Below are 20318 nucleotides of genomic sequence, written 5' to 3'. Positions count from 1 at the left end.
ATTATACAGCCACCACTAGAGGGAGCTCACTACATACAGATTATACAGTCACCACTAGAGGAAAATCCCTATATAAAGATTATACAGCTACCACTAGAGAAAGCTCACTACATACAGATTATACAGCCACCACTAGAGGGAGCTCACTACATACAGATTATACAGCCACTACTAGAGGGAGCTCACTACATACAGATTATACAGCCACCACTAGAGGGAGCTCACTACATACAGATTATACAGCCACCACTAGAGGAAAATCCCTATATAAAGATTATACAGCTACCACTAGAGAAAGCTCACTACATACAGATTATACAGCCACCACTAGAGGGAGCTCACTGCATACAGATTATACAGCCACCACTAGAGGAAAATCCCTATATAAAGATTATACAGCTACCACTAGAGAAAGCTCACTACATACAGATTATACAGCCACCACTAGAGGGAGCTCACTACATACAGATTATACAGTCACCACTAGAGGGAGCTCACTACATGCAGATTATACAGTCACCACTAGAGGGAGCTCACTGCATACAGATTATAGAGCCACCACTAGAGGGGGCTAACTACATACCGATTATACAGTCACCACTAGAGGGAGCTCACTATATACAGATTATATTGCTACCACTAGAGAGAGCTCACTACATACAGATTATACAGTCACCATTATATATAATCTGTATATAGTGAGCTCCCTCTAGTGGTGACTGTATGATCTGTATGTAGTGAGCTCCCTCTAGTGGTGGCTGTTTAATCTGTATGTAGTGAGCTCCCTTTTAGTGGTGGCTGTATAATCTGTATGTAGTGAGCTCCCTCTAGTGGTGGATGTATAATCTGTATGTAGTGAGCTGCCTCTAGTGGTGACTGTATGATCTGTATGTAGTGAGCTCCCTCTAGTGGTGGCTGTTTAATCTGTATGTAGTGAGCTCCCTTTAGTGGTGGCTGTATAATCTGTATGTAGTGAGCGCCCTCTAGTGGTGGCTGTATAATCTGTATGTAGTGAGCTCCCAATAGTAGTGGCTGTATAATCTGTATGTAGTGAGTTCCCTCTAGTGGTGGCTGTATAATCTGTATGTAGTGAGCTTTCTCTAGTGGTAGCTGTATAATCTTTATATAGGGATTTTCCTCTAGTGGTGGCTGTATAATCTATATGTAGTGAGCTCCCTCTAGTGGTGGCTGTATAATCTGTATGTAGTGAGCTCCCTCTAGTGGTGACTATATCATCGGTATGTAGTGAGCCCCCTCTAGTGGTGGCTGTATAATCTGTATGTAGAGAGCTCCCCCTAGTGGTGGCTGTATAATCTGTATGTAGTAAGCTCCCCCTAGTGGTGGCTGTTTGATCTGTATGTAGTAAGCTCTTTCTAGTGGTGACTGTGTAATCTGTATGTAGTGAGCTCACCCTAGTGGTGGCTGTTTGATCTGTATGTAGTGAGCTCTTTCTAGTGGTGACTGTGTAATCTGTATGTAGTGAGCTCACCCTAGTGGTGGCTGTATAATCTGTATGTAGTGAGCTCCCTCTAGTGGTGGCTGTAAAATCTGTATGTAGTGAGCTCCCTCTAGTGGTGGCTCTATAATCTGTATGTAGTGAGCTCCCTCTAGTGGTGGCTGTATAATATGTATGTAGTGAGCTCCCTCTAGTGGTGGCTGTATAATCTGTATGTAGTGAACTCCCTCTAGTGGTCGCTGTATAACCTGTATGTAGTGAGCTCCCTCTAGTGGTGGCTGTATAATCTGTATGTAGTGAGCTCCCTCTAGTGGTGACTCTATAATCTGTATGTAGTGAGCTCCCTCTAGTGGTGGCTGTATAATCTGTATGTAGTGAGTTCCCCCGTAGTGGTGGCTGTATAATCTGTATGTAGTGAACTCCCTCTAGTGGTCGCTGTATAACCTGTATGTAGTGAGCTCCCTCTAGTGGTGGCTGTATAATCTGTATGTAGTGAGCTCCCTCTAGTGGTGACTGTATTATCTGTATGTAGTGAGCTCCCTCTAGTGGTGGCTGTATAATCTGTATGTAGTGAGCTCCCTCTAGTGGTGACTGTATAATCTGTATGTAGTGAGCTCCCTCTAGTGGTGGCTGTATAATCTGTATGTAGTGAGCTCCCTCTAGTGGTTTCTGCAGGTGGTGAGAATTTTATTGTATAAACCTCTGTGCAGGGAATTTGGAATAACGGTAAAAAACAGGGCTTCCCCTATAAAGATTATTGTGAAATTAATCTGCACAGAATTTTTGAAGCTGACATTCGCTTTGCCAGAGTGAATGCAGAGACCCCCTCCATCCAGTACAGTGAGGAGCCCGGTGAATCCGGCCATGCAGCTGTTATTGGTGGCATCTTGCATCTTTGGTGGCGGCAGTGACTGCACTTCTTCCCAGGCGAGAAGTTCTGGTCGTATTTATCTCATTCAAGTATAACTGTCATATATTTTTTTTTTTTTGAGTATTGGATTGTGGTGATTAATATCTCCTTGGTGGCCCTATTTCAACTTTTCACTGTGTATTCAATTACCCCTTAATTCCACAGTTTAGTTCCCTGTACTGCCTATTTTACCTCTGCTTAAAATAGGGTTGCTAGGCATGGTCCGTTTATGTGTTGCTAGGCATGGTCCGTCTCTCTGTTGCTAGGCATGGTCCGTCTATGTGTTGCTAGGCAGGGTCCGTCTATCTGTTGCAGGACGGAGGACGCAGAAGCACGCAGCGTGCAAGGTCACATTACTGACAGCCAGGGACTGTAAGTAAATGATTAGAGCCAGGTCCTCCCCAGCAGCTGATAACAGTGCCTGGGCTGTGTGCACTTCTCCCTGTCCCTGCGCTTGGCAGACGCTCCCTCACTCAGCAGAGCTGGAGAATGCAGAGTTGGAGCAGCGCAGAGCAGGGAAGGGAGATCTGCCGTCTGCTCAGTGTATAAATGAAAGCAACATGTGGTAAGAGGACCCCTTTGTGCTGCAGGAGATTAACCCTTTAGGGGGAGGGCTCTGGTTGCTGACACTTTTGGGGGGCTATTGTTACTGGCTAGTGAGGGCAGGCAGGATTAGCCTCAGGGGGAGGGCAGTGGCGGCCATCTTAACTAAGTGTTCCTTTAAGGTCTCTTGCACACAAAAGTTTTTTTTTTCCGGTTCCATTTTTTGCGTTCCGTATACAGCACTTTTCATTTCAATGGATCCGCAAAAATAAAAAACTGAAGTTACTCAGTATGCATTCCATTTCCGTATTTCCGTTCCGTTCAAACATAGAACATGTCCTATTATTGCCCGCAAATAACTATCCGTGGCTCTATTCAAGTCAGTGAGTCCTCAAATAAAAAAAGGAATGCATCTGTATGTCTTCCGTATCTGTTCAGTTTTTTACAGAACCATCTATTAAAAAAGTTATGCCCAGCCCAATTTTTTTATGTACTAACTGTTTAAACATTATTGTATGCATCCGTTTGCGATCCGCAAAAAAACGGAAACCAAACGGAAAGGCAAAATGGAACGGAAGCGGAAACAGTACTGAAACAAAAAACGGAACAACGGATCCATGAAAAACGGACCGCAAAATACTGAAAAAGCCATTTGGTCGTGTGCAGGAGGCGTAAGGCTGGTGGATGCGCTGACAACTCCAGACTGGCTGCTGACAACTACACGGAGACTGCACAATTACGCGCACATTTACCGACTTCTCAGGCCCATGATTATCCGCCTCCTGGATGCGACTCAGACTATTAATTAAATCTTAGTTTTCACTTGACTTTATTAAGTTTGTCTCTAAAAATGGAATAATGAAGAACAATAAGAAAGAGCGGCGCCGGTGCATGCCAGCCCTTAAAGGGACATCACGCGCTTCATAAGAAAAGGAATATTTGGGGCACAGGGAGTCTGGGTGACATGCACTGTGCTCCCGCCGATGACATCACTTTCTCTGTTACAATGACATCACTTCATGTACAGTACGAAGCTCAGCTGGAGGCTTCAGGGGCGAACCAGGGAGAAATATCCTTTTCCTTTTTTCACAAAGTTCTGCAGTTTTGTAAAATACATTCAGTTTCAATTCAAATCAAGATCTCTGCTTGTTGTCAGTAACTTGCAACCTTCTTACTGACTATTTTTCACAGTTGGGTGCAGTCTGGACTATCCTCTGCGAGCTAAACGCTGGAGCAGCACAAATCTCTAGGTAGTTTGTTACATTGTATCACTTTGTTACATTGTATCAGTCTGCAGTTCAGGCTCTATAGACTGGATACAATTTAACAAACTCTCAGCTGTGAGAGAAAATTGCCATGTTCTGACAGCAAGCAGAGATCTTGAACATGGTGAGGAATTGATACACAAAGTATAAACCTTCTTATTTAATGTGAATTATACTTTTCGGCTGCAGACAACAGAGCGGCGTTGGTTGTCAGGATTCTGGAGCTCTGGACCCTTATGCAGGGTCATGGATTTGCTTCTGAGTGACAACTCCCACCATCCCTTATGTTATGGACTCTCCCATGCTGGACTGTCTCTACGGTGATGGCTGGGGGCCAGTGAGGAGTGGCCCTTTAAGTTGCCTCGTTACGGGATCATGGATGGCGACATTCCCGCAGATTCCTCTTCCTCCATGAACCCTGAATCCCTGATAAAGTGACTGTCTCTGGTTTCCACAACTGTCTCTTGCATCCAGGCCGTCCAGCTGATAGCTCTCGCCGGGCCCCATGTGAAGTATTTGATAGGAGCGCCCGGGGACCGGAGGAATGTAGCAGGAATGTCTTCCCTTTTATGACAAGTATTTTTATTTAACATCGCATTTCTGCAGGATTACAACGATGGCTTCTGGAAATGCAGAGCAGGAGGAGCGGCGCATTCCTCTCACATCAGAAGGATTGTTATAGCTGCTCCCTCTAGTGGCCATAGAGAGGAATGACAATTGGTAAATTAAAGGGTGGCTCTGATGAAAACCAGAGATTCCCAAGTGAATTTCATCTGAAACCGTGATGTGTGAGCGCAGCGCTGCTTCTACTGTAATAACCGTGTAGGTGAACCATGACAACTGCCAAACATACAGACATACATTCATACATAGACCATGCATATATACATGCACCCATCATACATATATAGATACATAGATGCATAGATACATCATACATACAGGGATACATACATATATACATGCATCCATAGATAAATACATAGACACATGCATAAATACATGCATCCACAGAGGCATGCAAAACTACATTGACACATCATACATACATGGATATATATCATACATAGATAAATATGTACATATGTACATGTACATACACAGACACATACATCATACATATATTCATATGCACAAACAGATACATGCCTATATAGATACATACATAGATACATATATACATATATAGATATATATATATATATATATATATATACATTTTATATACACACATTCAACATGCATACATAAATGCAAACAGTGCATATATACATAGATAAATACATACATGGATATATATATATCTATATATATATATATATATATATATATATACATAAAAAAATATATATAAATATATACACACACATCGATTCATGCAACAATAGATATATTCAAACCTACATAGAGGCATCAGACATCATACATGCATGGAAACATTAAAACATAGATACATATATACACACATGCATACATAGGCAAATAGATGCATGCATAGGTCCAGAACATACATTACAAATATATTCATACATGCAACATACATACATAGATGCAAACAGCACTTATAGAGATACAACCAAACATTCATACATAGATACATACATACAATACAGGGGCGTAACTACCATAGCGGCAGACCATGCGACTGCTATGGGGCCCAGGGCAAGAGGGGGCCCAGTCTTAGTTGGGATTATCTCCTCTTCTACTGGGGGGTGAAAACTTGGTCAGGACTCTACCCATCTAAAGAAACAACTCTTAGCAAACGAAAAAAATGTCCCGAAGGTCAGTGAAAGGGGTTTAGGCGGAAACCCTTCTGCCCTGTGTGGGGGTCCTGGTTTGATCCTTGCTATGGGGCCCTTAATTCTCTATGTACGCCACTGATACAATACATAGATAGTACTAGCTGTGCTCTGCTATCTCCGGCGCTCCCATAGAGAATGAATGGAGAGGCATTGCACATGCACGACCTGCTGCTCCATCAGAATAGGGGAACGGGACCCCAGTTCTTGTGATTGGTGGGAGACCCCCAGCTAGTTGTACCCAATTCTGTCGATAGGGGGAATAACTTAAAAACCTGCCACAACCCCTTTAATAATAAAGAAATATATCAATTTGTCCTCAGGCCGCTGGCACACAGTGCAGTTCTGACACGCAGTTAGGATGCAGTTTTTTTTATTGTAGCTAGCTGAAATTAATGAAATCATTCCCACTATGCAGAACACCAGGGGTTAACGAGGCTGCTAAACTGGCTAAATTGAAAACTGCATCCTGAATGCATGTCTGAACGGCACCGTGCGCCATCACCCTTAGAAAAAGTAAGAAAATCTCTGGATGTATGTCCTGGAAATGCAGAGAATCCTGTGCAAGTCTAAGTGGGAATAAAAGAAACGTGAAAGGGCTGTCTGGGAATTAATACCTTTTCACCAGTGCCGCAGCCTCCACTGTGGGTAGATTCCTACTTACCTGCTTTGTGCAGCTCCTCTTCTGAGCACTGGCTCCCGTGAGGCCATCTTTCACTCCACAGCTTTTTACTTCCTCTCCAGCATGGGCATGATCACCTGCACTGCCGCAACCAGTGACTGGTGTCCCCAAGTGACACATCACCGCTGAAGCCAGTTAGGTCGCTTCAGCAGAGCAAATCATCATGTCTGTGCTGAAGAAGATTAAACATACCTCAGACCAGAAGAAAGACACACAGGAGCCAGCACACAGCACCAGAGAGGTGAGGAGCAGGTAAGTATGACACTTTCCATAAAAGAGGTAGGCTGGAAGCACCTATGAAAAGGTGCTTATTCCTGGACAACACCTTTAATGCCGTCTTCCTGTTCTGAAGTGACTGCAAGTATGCCCAGTAGTGAACTTACTCCTCTGGTCTTCACTACTGAGCATGTGCTGCACAGTTTAAGCTATTGTAACTAAGTGCCTTGGAGATGAATGAAGATGCCTAGTATAAGAGACAGGAGAGAACACAGGAGAGGTGAGAACTGATTATCTATCATCAGCAGGACACCTTGCTTATCACTGTGTATAGTATGAGGATAGGGGAGAACACAGGACAGGTCAGAACTGATTATCTATCACTACTAGAACACCCTGCTTATAATTGGGACAGGGAAGAACACAGGACAGGTCAGAACTGATTATCTATCACTACTAGAACACCCTGCTTATCACTGTTTATAGTATAAGGACAGGAGAGAACACAGGAGAGGTGAGAACTGATTATCTGTCACTACTAGAACACCCTGCTTATCATTGGGACAGGGGAGAACACAGGAGAGGTGAGAACTGATTATCTTTCACTACTAGAACACCCTGCTTATCATTGGGACAGGGGAGAACACAGGACAGGTCAGAACTGATTATCTATCACTACTAGAACACCCTGCTTATCACTGTTTATAGTATAAGGACAGGAGAGAACACAGGAGAGGTGAGAACTGATTATCTGTCACTACTAGAACACCTTTCTTATCATTATTTATAGTATAAGGGACAGGGGAGAACACAGAAGATGGGATAACTGATTATCTATCACTACTAGAACACCCTGTTTATCATTGGGACAGGGGAGAACACAGGGTAGGTGAGAACTGATTATCTATCACTGCTAGAACACCCTGCTTATTACTGTTTATAGTATAAGGGACAGGGGAGAACACAGGAGAGGTGAGGACTGATTCTCTATCATCTCTAGAACACTTTGCTTATAACGTGTTTATAGTATAAGGGACAGGGGAGAACACAGAAGAGGAGAGAACTGATTATAACCTCTTCTGTGTTCACCCCTGTCCCTTATACTATAAACAGAAGAGGTGAGAACTGATTATCTATCACTACTAGAACACCCTGGTTATCACTGTTTATAGTATAAGGACAGGAGAGTTGAGAATGTATTAACTATCATCACTACAACACCCTATGTATCACTGTTTATAGTATAGGGATAGGAGGTAACACACGAGAGGTGAGAACTGATTATCTATCACTACAAGAACACCCTTCTTATCACTGTTTATAGTATAAGTGATAGGGGAGAACAAAGAAGAGGTGAGAACTGATTTTCTATCATCACTAGAACACCCTGTTTATCACTATTTATAGTATAGGGATAGGAGGTAACACACGAGAGGTGAGAACTGATTATCTATCACTACAAGAACACCCTTCTTATCACTGTTTATAGTATAAGGGACAGGGGAGAACACAGGAGAGATGAGAACTGATTCTCTATCATCATTAGAACACTTTGCTTATCACCTGTTTATAGTATAAAGGACAGGGGAGAACACAGAAGAGGTGAGAACTGATTATCTATCACTACTAGAACACACTATGTATCACTGTTTATAGAATAAGGATAGGAGAGAACACAGGAGTGGTGAGAACTGATTTTCTATCACCACTAGAACACCCTTCTTATCACTATTTATAGTATAGGGATAGGAGGGAACACAGGAGAGGTGAGAACTGATTATCTATCATCAATAGAATATCCAGAGTATCGCTGTTTATACTATGAGTACTGGAGAGAACACCAGAGAGGTGAGAACCGATTATCTATCATTTCTAAAACACCCTGCTTATCACTCTTTGGGTGTACATTTTATGGTGTCTACATGTTGGGGGAGTAGTCTATAAAGAGGAGTTGTGGTTTATAAGTAATGGATGTTGACATGTACATATTAGATATTGCTGTTTATTCTTCTAATACATACTGTAATTCTTTATTAATTCATATTTTTATTTGATTTTAGGACAAAATCAGTGGAACAATCTGGAATGATATTGACGACGTCCGAGCCTTTAAAATTTTGGATCTAGAAGAATTTGAGAGAATGTTCTCAGCTTATCAGAGACACCAGGTAGGTCAGAAGATTCATAGGGGTCCAGGCCATACCATGGTGTATAATGTAGTTTCACTGGTAAACGTCATTTTATGTTAGAGCTTTGCACATTATTAGATTTGGTGTTGTCAAAAATCCAGATGGCATTCTGAAGATTTTTAAATGCTGCTCTTGATGTGACTGGAGGAAAAGACCTAGTAAATGGAAGTAGTTGTAAATTGATTCCTTTCGATAAATTAGATTTAGCAAGTAAAATTATACCCAAAACTGGAGCACACGACTGTACGTATTTGGCAGGCCCTGAGCCGCGGATCCACAAAATACGTATACAGGCTATGTGCATCCCATACTTCTCTCTGTCCCATTATAGAAATGCCTATTTATGTCCAGAAAACAAGAATAGAGAAGAATAGGACTTGTTCTATAATTAGCGGAACGGCTGCACGGATGCAGACAGCACCCCGATGACATCTATGTGCTGTCCACATTCTGTGCAGATTGGGCTTGGACTAAAAATACGTTCATGTGTGTGAGGTCCTTAGGCTACTTTCACACTGGTTCCGGCAGGGTCCGTTACTGATAATACAACCATCTGCATCCGTTTAAACGGATCCAGTTGTATTATCTTTAACATATCTTTAACATTGCCAAAACGGATCCATCATTAACTCCATTGAAAGTCAATGGGGGACGGATCAGTTTTCTATTGTGGCAGATTGTGCTAGAGAAAACGGATCCGTCCCCATTGACTTGCATTGTCTTGCTCCGCATCCTCAGGACGGAAAGCAAACTACAACATGTTGCGGTTTGCTCTCCGGTATGGGAACGCAACTAAACAGAACGGAATGCATTTTGGAGCGCTCCGTTCTGTTCAGTTCAGTTTTGTTCCTATTGACAATGAATGGGGACAAAACGGAAGCGTTTTTTTCCTGTATTGAAGACCCTATGACGGAACTCAATACTGGAAAACTTTAACGCTAGTGTGAAAGTAGCGTTAGTGACATTGTCTTATCAGGAACATGATGTCGCTTCATGATGTTTTAAGACATTTTCGGATCTTTCTTGCTCATACACTAGTTGCCTAACCCGCATTCTAGAGTAACTCCACTGAAAAATGATCCCTTCCTTTAAAAAGAAGACATACTACGGGTTCTCGGTTTTACCCGGCATTGGCTGCTCAAGGCTCTGGAACTCCTGTGCTGCTGAGTTTTGAACAGGAGATTCTTAGTTTTTTCATATCATTTATTATTTAGACGTAAGTGTCATTTTTGGGTGGAGATGATCTTTACCTGTTACCTCCTTCTCCTGCTCTGAGTAATATTCTGGGCTGTACTGTATGTGCTGCTGAAGGCTGGGCAATAACAATGAGGAGTGGTCCTGTTTTATGTTTGGGAATTGGATTTTGAGCGATTGCAATGTAATAACCTAGTGAGTATAGAAAAAAAATCATCCAACATTCACAGAATTAGTTTCTGTTTCCACAATGTAACAAGATGTCATTGCGTGTCACAGATTGTATCTTTACTGACATGTTGGGTGCGGACCTGGGTTAGGGTCCCAGGAATCTATGGGGGTGCGGGGACTTCTGCTGCTTCTTGTGTAATGGTGGTGCCCTGTATTTCTAATATGTGGCGTCTCCTTCTCTCTTACCTGCGCTGGGCTGTCTAGGACCTGCTAACTAACACCTCTCTGAAACAGGTGAGTGGCGTCTCTGGATTCGCTTTGTGCACTACTTTCTGTCTGTACACACAACCTGCTACATGAAGATAATCCTCGAGACCCCCCCCCCCCTTTTATAAGTCTTTACTTTGGAGGAGCCATGTAACTGCCGACCGGTAATCGCAGTGCGCGCAGGTAATAGACGGCCGTGTGCATGAAGCCTTAGGCCGCTGTAGAGAATGGATGGAGTTATATGGAAATATACTGGGTAAATATATACATTAATCGGCCATAACATTAAATGTAACAGTCGTTATTTGGTGATGATGACTCCTGTCGGGGGGGTATAATAGGCAGCAGTGAAGAGTCCGTTATTGAATCCAATGTGTTGGAAGCAGAACTGTGACAAGAGCCAGGTTGGACATCTGGGTCAGAGAATCTCCAGAACGGCCAGTCTTTTGGGGCTTTACTGGTATGCACTGGTTAGTACCTAACAGAAGTGGTCCAAGGAAGGACAACCAGTGAACCAGTGACAGGGTTATGGGTGTTGAAAGCTCATTGATGTGTGTGTGGGAAGGGGGGGGGGGTGAAGAGTACAACTGGTCCAATACTGTCAAACAAACGGCTGATAATGTTCCTCTTGACCATGAGAGGAAGCTGTGAGGATACCCGGGACATCGCAGCTTGTTGTGTGTGGGGCTGTGAACCCACACAGTGGTCAGAGCGCCCATGCCGACTCCTGTCCACTGCCAAAAACACCTGTAATGGGCACAAGAACATCAGAACTGGAGCATGGAGCTATGGAAGAAGGCAACCTGGTCTGATGAATCACGCTACATAATGTGGACAGCCGGGAGTGTGTATCACTTACCTGGAGGAGAGATGGCACCAGGTGCACTATGAGAAGAAGGCGGCCTGGTCTGAGGAATCATGTTACATCATGTGGACGGCCGGGGGGGTGTATCACTTACCTGGAGGAGAGATGGCACCAGGTGCACTATGTGAAGAAGGCGGCCTGGTCTGAGGAATCATGTTACATCATGTGGACGGCCGGGGGGGTGTATCACTTACCTGGAGGAGAGATGGCACCAGGTGCACTATGTGAAGAAGGCGGCCTGGTCTGAGGAATCATGTTACATCATGTGGACGGCCGGGGGGGTGTATCACTTACCTGGAGGAGAGATGGCACCAGGTGCACTATGAGAAGAAGGCGGCCTGGTCTGAGGAATCATGTTACATCATGTGGACGGCCGGGGGGTGTATCACTTACCTGGAGGAGAGATGGCACCAGGTGCACTATGAGAAGAAGGCGGCCTGGTCTGAGGAATCATGTTACATCATGTGGACGGCCGGGGGTGTGTGCGTCACTTACCTGGCTGGAGAAGAGATGGCACCAGGTGCACTATGAGAAGAAGACATGCCGGTGGAGGAAGAGTGATGCTCTGGGCATAGTTTTACTGGAAATCTTGGCTCCTGGCATCAGTATACTGTACAGACAAGTACCCCCTTCATGGCCGCAGCGGTTCCCCCTAATGGCAGTGCCATGACCACACTGTAATTACTTTCCAGGAATGAGGAACCGGACAAAGAGGTGAAGGTGGTGACTTGTTTCCCAATTCCCAGATCTTAATCCAATTGTCAACTCTGGGATCGATGGAGGCCGCTCCAAGCAACTTTCAGGATCTGATACCACAGGACTCCTCAGAGGTCAGGTGGAGTCCATTCCTTGACAGGTCAGAGCTGATAGGAAGCTACACAATACTAAACAGGTGGATTTAAAGGTGTCCTCTGGGATTTTTATATTGAAACCCATTCTTAGGGTAGCCGAGGTTTCCACTCCATGTCTAAAGGACGAGGCTGGTTACTTCAGCACTGCTCCCATTCACGTGGGGTCATAATGCCATCAGTACAAAAATCCCGGAGAAACACTTTAATGTTATGGCCAATGGATGTATAACCCACATAAAGGGGAACTCCACTTACATGAGCGCCTCCCCTTCCTGCACCATTATAGGATGAGAGAGCTCCGGGATCATCTTCTTACTGTAGAATGAAAGCTTCTACAACTTTCTAATAACTTTCTATTTCATTCTCTTGCCCTTTCAAGATCTCTTCTTGAAACCAATGAATTGTGATTTATATGGAACTAGTTCTGCTTATACAGCTGCCGTTTGTTACACTGTATCAGGATAAGTAGGAATCTATCACACTGAAGTCCAGGACAGGAGACGGATTTACGATGCTTTGCCTAGCTCAGTAAATGGACTTAATTGATACATTGTAACAAATCCTCAGCTGTATGAGCAGCTTTATCTCCTGTGGCCCTACTGCTAGTCAGAGGGTGGAAGGCATGGAGGGCGGCCTGTATCCCAATGACTTCTTACCCATCTGTTTCCATATCTCTCCCGACAGAAAGAGGTTGATTCCATGGAGGATCTCTACCTGTCCAGCCGCAAGGTGAAGGAGCTATCCGTGATTGATGGGCGCAGGGCGCAGAATTGTGTCATCCTTCTCTCCAAGTAAGTGCCACATTACCTACCTCTATCATATACAACAAGGTAACCAAGAGGAGGAAGAGCAACAATGTATCAACACATCTATCTATCAATCATAACATAGTACATAAGGCTGAAAAATCCCTCCGTCCATCCAGTTCGGCCTGTTATCCTGCAAGTTGATCCAGAGGAAGGCAAAAAAAAAACTGTGAGGTAGAAGGCAATTTTCTTAACTTTAGGGGAAAAAATTCCTTCCCGACTCCAATCAGGCAATCAGAATAACTCCCTGGATCAGCGACCCCTCTCTAGTAGCTATAGCCTGTAATATTATTACGCTCCAGAAATACATCCAGGCCCCTCTTGAATTCTTTTAGTGAACTCACCATCACCACCTCCTCAGGCAGAGAGCTCCATAGTCTCACTGCTCTTACCGTAAAGAGTCCATAGTCTCACTGCTCTTACAGTATAGAGTCCATAGTCTCACTGCTCTTACAGTATAGAGTCCATAGTCTCACTGCTCTTACAGTATAGAATTCATAGTCTCACTGCTCTTACCGTAAAGAGTCCATAGTCTCACTGCTCCTACAGTAAAGAGTCCATAGTCTCACTGCTCTTACAGTAAAGAGTCCATAGTCTCACTGCTACTACAGTATAGAGTCTATAGTCTCACTGCTACTACAGTAAGGAGTCCATAGTCTCACTGCTCTTACAGTAAGGAGTCCATAGTCTTACTGCTCTTACAGTACAGAGTCCATAGTCTCACTGCTCTTACAGTAAAGAGTCCATAGTCTCACTGCTACTACAGTAAAGAGTCCATAGTCTCACTGCTCTTACAGTAAAGAGTCCATAGTCTCACTGCTCCTACAGTAAAGAGTCCATAGTCTCACTGCTACTACAGTAAGGAGTCCATAGTCTCACTGCTCTTACAGTAAGGAGTCCATAGTCTCACTGCTCTTACAGTAAAGAGTCCATAGTCTCACTGCTCTTACAGTAAAGATTCCATAGTCTTACTGCTCTTACAGTAAAGAGCCCATAGTATCACTGCTCTTACAGTAAAGAATCCATAGTCTCACTGCTCTTACAGTAAAGAATCCATAGTCTCACTGCTCTTACCGTAAAGAGTCCATAGTCTCACTGCTCTTACAGTAAAGGGTCCATAGTCTCACTGCTCCTACAGTAAAGAGTCCATAGTCTCACTGCTCTTACAGTAAAGAGTCCAAAGTCTCACTGCTCTTACAGTAAGGAGTCTCACTGCTCTTACAGTAAAGAGTTCCATAGTCTCACTGCTCTTACAGTAAAGAGTCCATAGTCTCACTGCTCTTACAGTAAAGAGTCCATAGTCTCACTTGCTCTTACAGTAAAGAGTCCATAGTCTCACTGCTCTTACAGTAAAGAGTCCATAGTCTCGACGGCTCTTACAGTAAGAGTCCATAGTCTCACTGCTCCTTACAGTAAAATTCCATAGTCTCACTGCTCTTACAGTAAAGAGTCCATAGTCTCACTGCTCTTACAGTAAAGAGTCATAGTCCTCACTGCTCTTACAGTAAAGAGTCCATAGTCCGCACTGCTCTTACAGTACAGAGTCCATAGTCCTCACTGCTCTTACAGTAAAATTCCATAGTCTCACTGCTCTTACAGTAAAGAGTCCATAGTCTCACTGCTCTTACAGTAAAGAGTCCATAGTCCTCACTGCTCTACAGTAAAGAGTCCATAGTCTCACTGCTCTTACAGTAAAGAGTCCATAGTCTCACTGCTCTTACAGTAAAGAGTCCATAGTCTCACTTGCTCTTACAGTAAAGAGTCCATAGTCCCACTGCTCTTACAGTAAAGAAGTCCATAGTCTCACTGCTCTTACAGTAAAGAGTCCATAGTCTCACTGCTCTTACAGTAAAGAGTCCATAGTCTCACTGCTCTTACAGTAAAGAGTCCATAGTCTCACTGCTCTTACAGTAAAGAGTCCATAGTCTCACTGCTCTTACAGTAAAGAGTCCATAGTCTCACTGCTCTTACAGTAAAGAGTCCATAGTCTCACTGCTCTTACAGTAAAGAGTCCATAGTCTCACTGCTCTTACAGTAAAGAGTCCATAGTCTCACTGCTCTTACAGTAAAGAGTCCATAGTCTCACTGCTCTTACAGTAAAGAGTCCATAGTCTCACTGCTCTTACAGTAAAGAGTCCATAGTCTCACTGCTCTTACAGTAAAGAGTCCATAGTCTCACTGCTCTTACAGTAAAGAGTCCATAGTCTCACTGCTCTTACAGTAAGAGTCCATAGTCTCACTGCTCTTACAGTAAAGAGTCCATAGTCTCACTGCTCTTACAGTAAAGAGTCCATAGTCTCACTGCTCTTACAGTAATAGAGTCCATAGTCTCACTGCTCTTACAGTAAAGAATCCATAGTCTCACTGCTCTTACAGTAAAGAGTCCATAGTCTCACTGCTCTTACAGTAAGAGTCCATAGTCTCACTGCTCTTACAGTAGAGAGTCCATAGTCTCACTGCTCTTACAGTAAGAGTCCATTCACTGCTCTACAGTAAGAGTCCTAGTCTCACTGCTCTTACAGTAAGAGTCCATAGTCTCACTGCTCTTACAGTATAGAGTCCATAGTCTCACTGCTCTTACAGTATAGAGTCCATAGTCCTCACTGCTCTTACAGTAAAGAAGTCCATAGTCTCACTGCTCTTACAGTAAAGAGTCCATAGTCTCACTGCTCTTACAGTAAGGAGTCCATAGTCTCACTGCTCTTACAGTAAGAGTCCATAGTCTCACTGCTCTTACAGTATAGAGTCCATAGTCTCACTGCTCTTACAGTAAGAAGTCCATAGTCTCACTGCTCTTACAGTAAGGAGTCCATAGTCTCACTGCTCGTTACAGTATAGAGTCCATAGTCTCACTGCTCTTACAGTAAGAGTCCATAGTATCACTGCTCTTACAGTAAAGAGTCCATAGTCTCACTGCTCTTACAGTAAAGAGTCCATAGTCTCACTGCTCTTACAGTATAGAGTCCATAGTCTCACTGCTCTTACAGTAAGAGTCCATAGTCTCACTTGCTCTTACAGTAAGGAGTCCATAGTCTCACTGCTCTTACAGTAAGGAGTCCATAGTCTCACTGCTCTTACAGTATAGAGTCCATAGTCTCACTGCTCTTACAGTATAGAGTCCATAGTCTCACTGCTCTTACAGTAAAGAGTCCATAGTCTCACTGCTCTTACAGTAAAGAGTCCATAGTCTCACTGCTCTTACAGTAAGAGTCCATAGTCTCACTGCTCTTACAGTAAGAGTCCCATAGTCTCACTGCTCTTACAGTAAGAGTCCATAGTCTCACTGCTCTTACAGTAAAGGAGTCCATAGTCTCACTGCTCTTACAGTAAGAGTCCATAGTCTCACTGCTCTTACAGTATAGAGTCCATAGTCTCACTGCTCTTACAGTAAGAGTCCATAGTCTCACTGCTCTTACAGTATAGAGTCCATAGTCTCACTGCTCTTACAGTATAGAGTCCATAGTCTCACTGCTCTTACAGTAAAGAGTCCATAGTCTCACTGCTCTTACAGTAAAGAGTCCATAGTCTCACTGCTCTTACAGTAAAGAGTCCATAGTCTCACTGCTCTTACAGTAAAGCGTCCATAGTCTCACTGCTCTTACAGTAAAGAGTCCATAGTCTCACTGCTCTTGCTGTAAAGAGTCCATAGTCTCACTGCTCCTACAGTATAGAGTCCATAGTCTCACTGCTCCTACAGTATAGAGTCCATAGTCTCACTGCTCTTACCGTAAAGAATCCTCTTCTATGTTTGTGTACAAACCTTCTTTCCTCCAGACGCAGAGGATGTCCCCTCGTCACAGTCACAGTCCTGGGGATAAATAGATGATGGGAGTGATCTCTGTACTGACCCCTGATATATTTATACATAGTTATTAGATCTCCCCTCAGTCGTCTTTCTTCTAAAGTGAATAACCCTAATGTTGATAATCTTTCAGGGTCCTGTAGTTGCCCCATTCCAGTTATTACTTTAGTTGCCCTCCTCTGGACCTTCTCCAGCTCTGCTATGTCTGCCTTGTTCACAGGAGCCCAGAACTGTACACAGTCCTCCATGTGTGGTCTGACTAGTGATGTGTAAAGTGGTAGGACTATGTTCTTATCACGGGATTCTATGCCCCTTTTGATGCAACCCATTATCTTATTGGCCTTGGCAGCAGCTGCCTGACACTGGTTTCTACAGCTTAGGCTGAGTTCACATCACCGTTCAGCCTTTCCGTTCTTCTGCTCCGTTATAGGGGCAGGAGAACGAAAAGGACGGATTTGTCACAAAACTGAGCCGAACGGAGCCTACGGACCCAATAGACTATAATGGGGTCTGTTAAGTTTCCGCTCAGAAGATGACTTTGGAGCGGAGACAAAAGTTCTGTGCGCAGGACTTTTGTCTCCGCTCCAAAATCATCTTCTGAGCGTAAACCTAATGGACCCCATTATAGTCTTTGGGGTCCGTAGGCTTCGTTATGTGCCGAATCCGTCCTTTCCGCTCTCCTGCTTCTAAGACGGAGCTGGAGAGCGGAAAGGCTGAACGCTGATGTGAACTCAGCCTTAGTTTGCTGTTCACTAAAAATTACTAAGTCCTTTTCCATGTCAGTGTTACCCAGTGTTTTACCATTTAGTATGTACGGTGACTTGCATTATTCCTTCCCATGTGAATAACTTTACATGTGTCAGTGTTAAACCTTTCCTATCTATCTATCTATCTATCCTTGTTATTCTCACTCAAAGATTTCTCTCCGTTTTCTCTCTATTAATCTGATTACATTCTGAGCAGTTTCTGGTATAAATCTCATTATAAAGAATCCTCTTAGAGATTTCTGAGTTAATAGAAGCTTCCGTTATCTGTGGACCCAGCAGGTCATATCATTCATTTCCCTCGTGAAGGATATTTGTAACTTATCCCTGAGCCGTCTTCTGAATAGTTTATTGTGAGAATATTCTTATCATTTAATTTTCATTTCTTCTTCTTTCTACGTTGTCTCCACTTCTGTTATTTCCCTTCTCTCCGGAACATCTTCATCTTCTTCCGTCTGATAATCCATTTGCTTCTTCCTGGCAGATTTATAGGAATACATTCTAACACTTTACTTACCCAGGCCCCTGGTGTGACCTCCTTATAACGGGAAATAATAAAGTGAAATTCAGGGTCAGGGTCAAGTTTGGGTCCCGAACTTTGATCTGAAGTTCGGCCGAACCCAAACGTCCACGGGTTGGCTCATCGCTATATGGGATAAGTTATTGTGCCCCCGTCAGGCGCCTCCAAATTCTGCTCTGATCGGCATTTTCAGAAAAATGTCCTATTTCATTTTTTGATCCGGGATCTTGCTGTCATTGGAGAAAAATAAAGAAATGTCTGGAATGTAACGTGGTGGAAATTTCCAACAGCAGAAAATCCATGTTCGTCAGATTCCAGAGAATTATTACACGCTGTCGCCCCGTGCTGCGGCAGAAGAAGTATTTGTAATATGTAATGGTTGAGCAGAGGGGCAGCTCTCTGTTTACAGACCCCCAGCGCGTCCCCGTCACCGCCGATACCCAGCTGCTCGCTATCGCAGGACATTTGGGTTTGACGTTCTTCTCCATCAGGATTATCTGTAGCAGTGTAAATATGAGAAACACGACTCGTGCGTGACACGAAATGTTCACTGCGGCATCTGAAAGGAGCCGAGAAGACGTTTAATCAGCGAGGAATCGCTGTATATTTATATATAATTACTTATCAACGTGTACGTATTGTATAATCCCCGAAAGGCACATTCCTGCCAAAAAATGTAGGAGGCGCTGACCCCAAGGAAGGAAAAGTCACGAGAATTATGAAAAATGCCAGATATTATATAGAAAATTATATTTGGTATAACTTAAGCAGTTACCGTATATGGATATAGAAGATATAACTTATACATCTTCTTGTATACAGTGATATGGAGCATGCTGGTATAACCTGGGCATCTCCTGTATATAATTATATGTGTACAGCTGGTATAACCTGGGCATCTCCTGTATATAATTATATATGTACAGCTGGTATAAGTTATACATCTTCTTGTATATAGTGATATGGAGCATGCTGGTATAACCTGGGCATCTCCTGTATATAATTATATATGTACAGCTGGTATAAGTTATACATCTTCTGTATATAGTGATATGGAGCATGCTGGTATAACCTGGGCATCTCCTGTATATAATTATATATGTACAGCTGGTATAAGTTATACATCTTCTTGTATATAGTGATATGGAGCATGCTGGTATAACCTGGGCATCTCCTGTATATAATTATATATGTACAGCTGGTATAACCTGGGCATCTCCTGTATATAATTATATATGTACAGCTGGTATAAGTTATACATCTTCTTGTATATAGTGATATGGACCATGCTGGTATAACCTGGGCATCTCCTGTATATAATTATATATGTACAGCTGGTATAAGTTATACATCTTCTTGTATATAGTGATATGGAGCATGCTGGTATAACCTGGGCATCTCCTGTATATAATTATATATGTACAGCTGGTATAAGTTATACATCTTCTTGTATATAGTGATATGGACCATGCTGGTATAACCTGGGCATCTCCTGTATATAATTATATATGTACAGCTGGTATAAGTTATACATCTTCTTGTATACAGTGATATGGACCATGCTGGTATAACCTGGGTATCTCCTGTATATAATTATATATGTACAGCTGGTATAACCTGGGTATCTCCTGTATATAATTATATATGTACAGCTGGTATAACCTGGGTATCTCCTGTATATAATTATATATGTACAGCTGGTATAAGTTATACATCTTCTTGTATATAGTGATAGGGACCATGCTGGTATAACCTGGGTATCTCCTGTATATAATTATATATGTACAGCTGGTATAACCTGGGTGTCTCCTGTATATAATTATATATGTACAGCTGGTATAAGTTATACATCTTCTTGTATATAGTGATATGGAGCATGCTGGTATAACCTGGGTATCTCCTGTATATAATTATATATGTACAGCTGTTATAACCTGGGTATCTCCTGTATATAATTATATATGTACAGCTGGTATAACCTGGGTATCTCCTGTATATAATTATATATGTACAGCTGG

At 43.0% G+C, this 20318-nt stretch overlaps 1 protein-coding gene across 6 annotated transcripts in view; it reads left to right on the top strand.

Annotated features, from left to right (window-relative positions):
- The window catches only part of LOC122931045 (disheveled-associated activator of morphogenesis 2), a 222037-nt gene that overhangs the window by 165284 nt on the left and 36435 nt on the right, over nucleotides 1-20318 (top strand). For 5 of the 6 annotated variants that reach the window (XM_044284944.1, XM_044284947.1, XM_044284948.1 and 2 more), the window contains exons 15-17: nucleotides 8932-9039; nucleotides 10690-10719; nucleotides 13093-13199. In XM_044284944.1, the coding sequence (XP_044140879.1) occupies nucleotides 8932-9039; nucleotides 10690-10719; nucleotides 13093-13199 (245 nt within the window). The remainder of the gene's footprint in view (nucleotides 1-8931; nucleotides 9040-10689; nucleotides 10720-13092; nucleotides 13200-20318) is intronic. The other variant, XM_044284949.1, reaches the window with a different exon arrangement.

The sequence above is a fragment of the Bufo gargarizans genome, chromosome 3, assembly GCF_014858855.1.
Source record: "Bufo gargarizans isolate SCDJY-AF-19 chromosome 3, ASM1485885v1, whole genome shotgun sequence".
NCBI lineage: Eukaryota > Metazoa > Chordata > Amphibia > Anura > Bufonidae > Bufo > Bufo gargarizans.
Note: the sequence above shows the minus strand (reverse complement) of the source record. Positions and strands in the feature narration are given on the sequence as shown.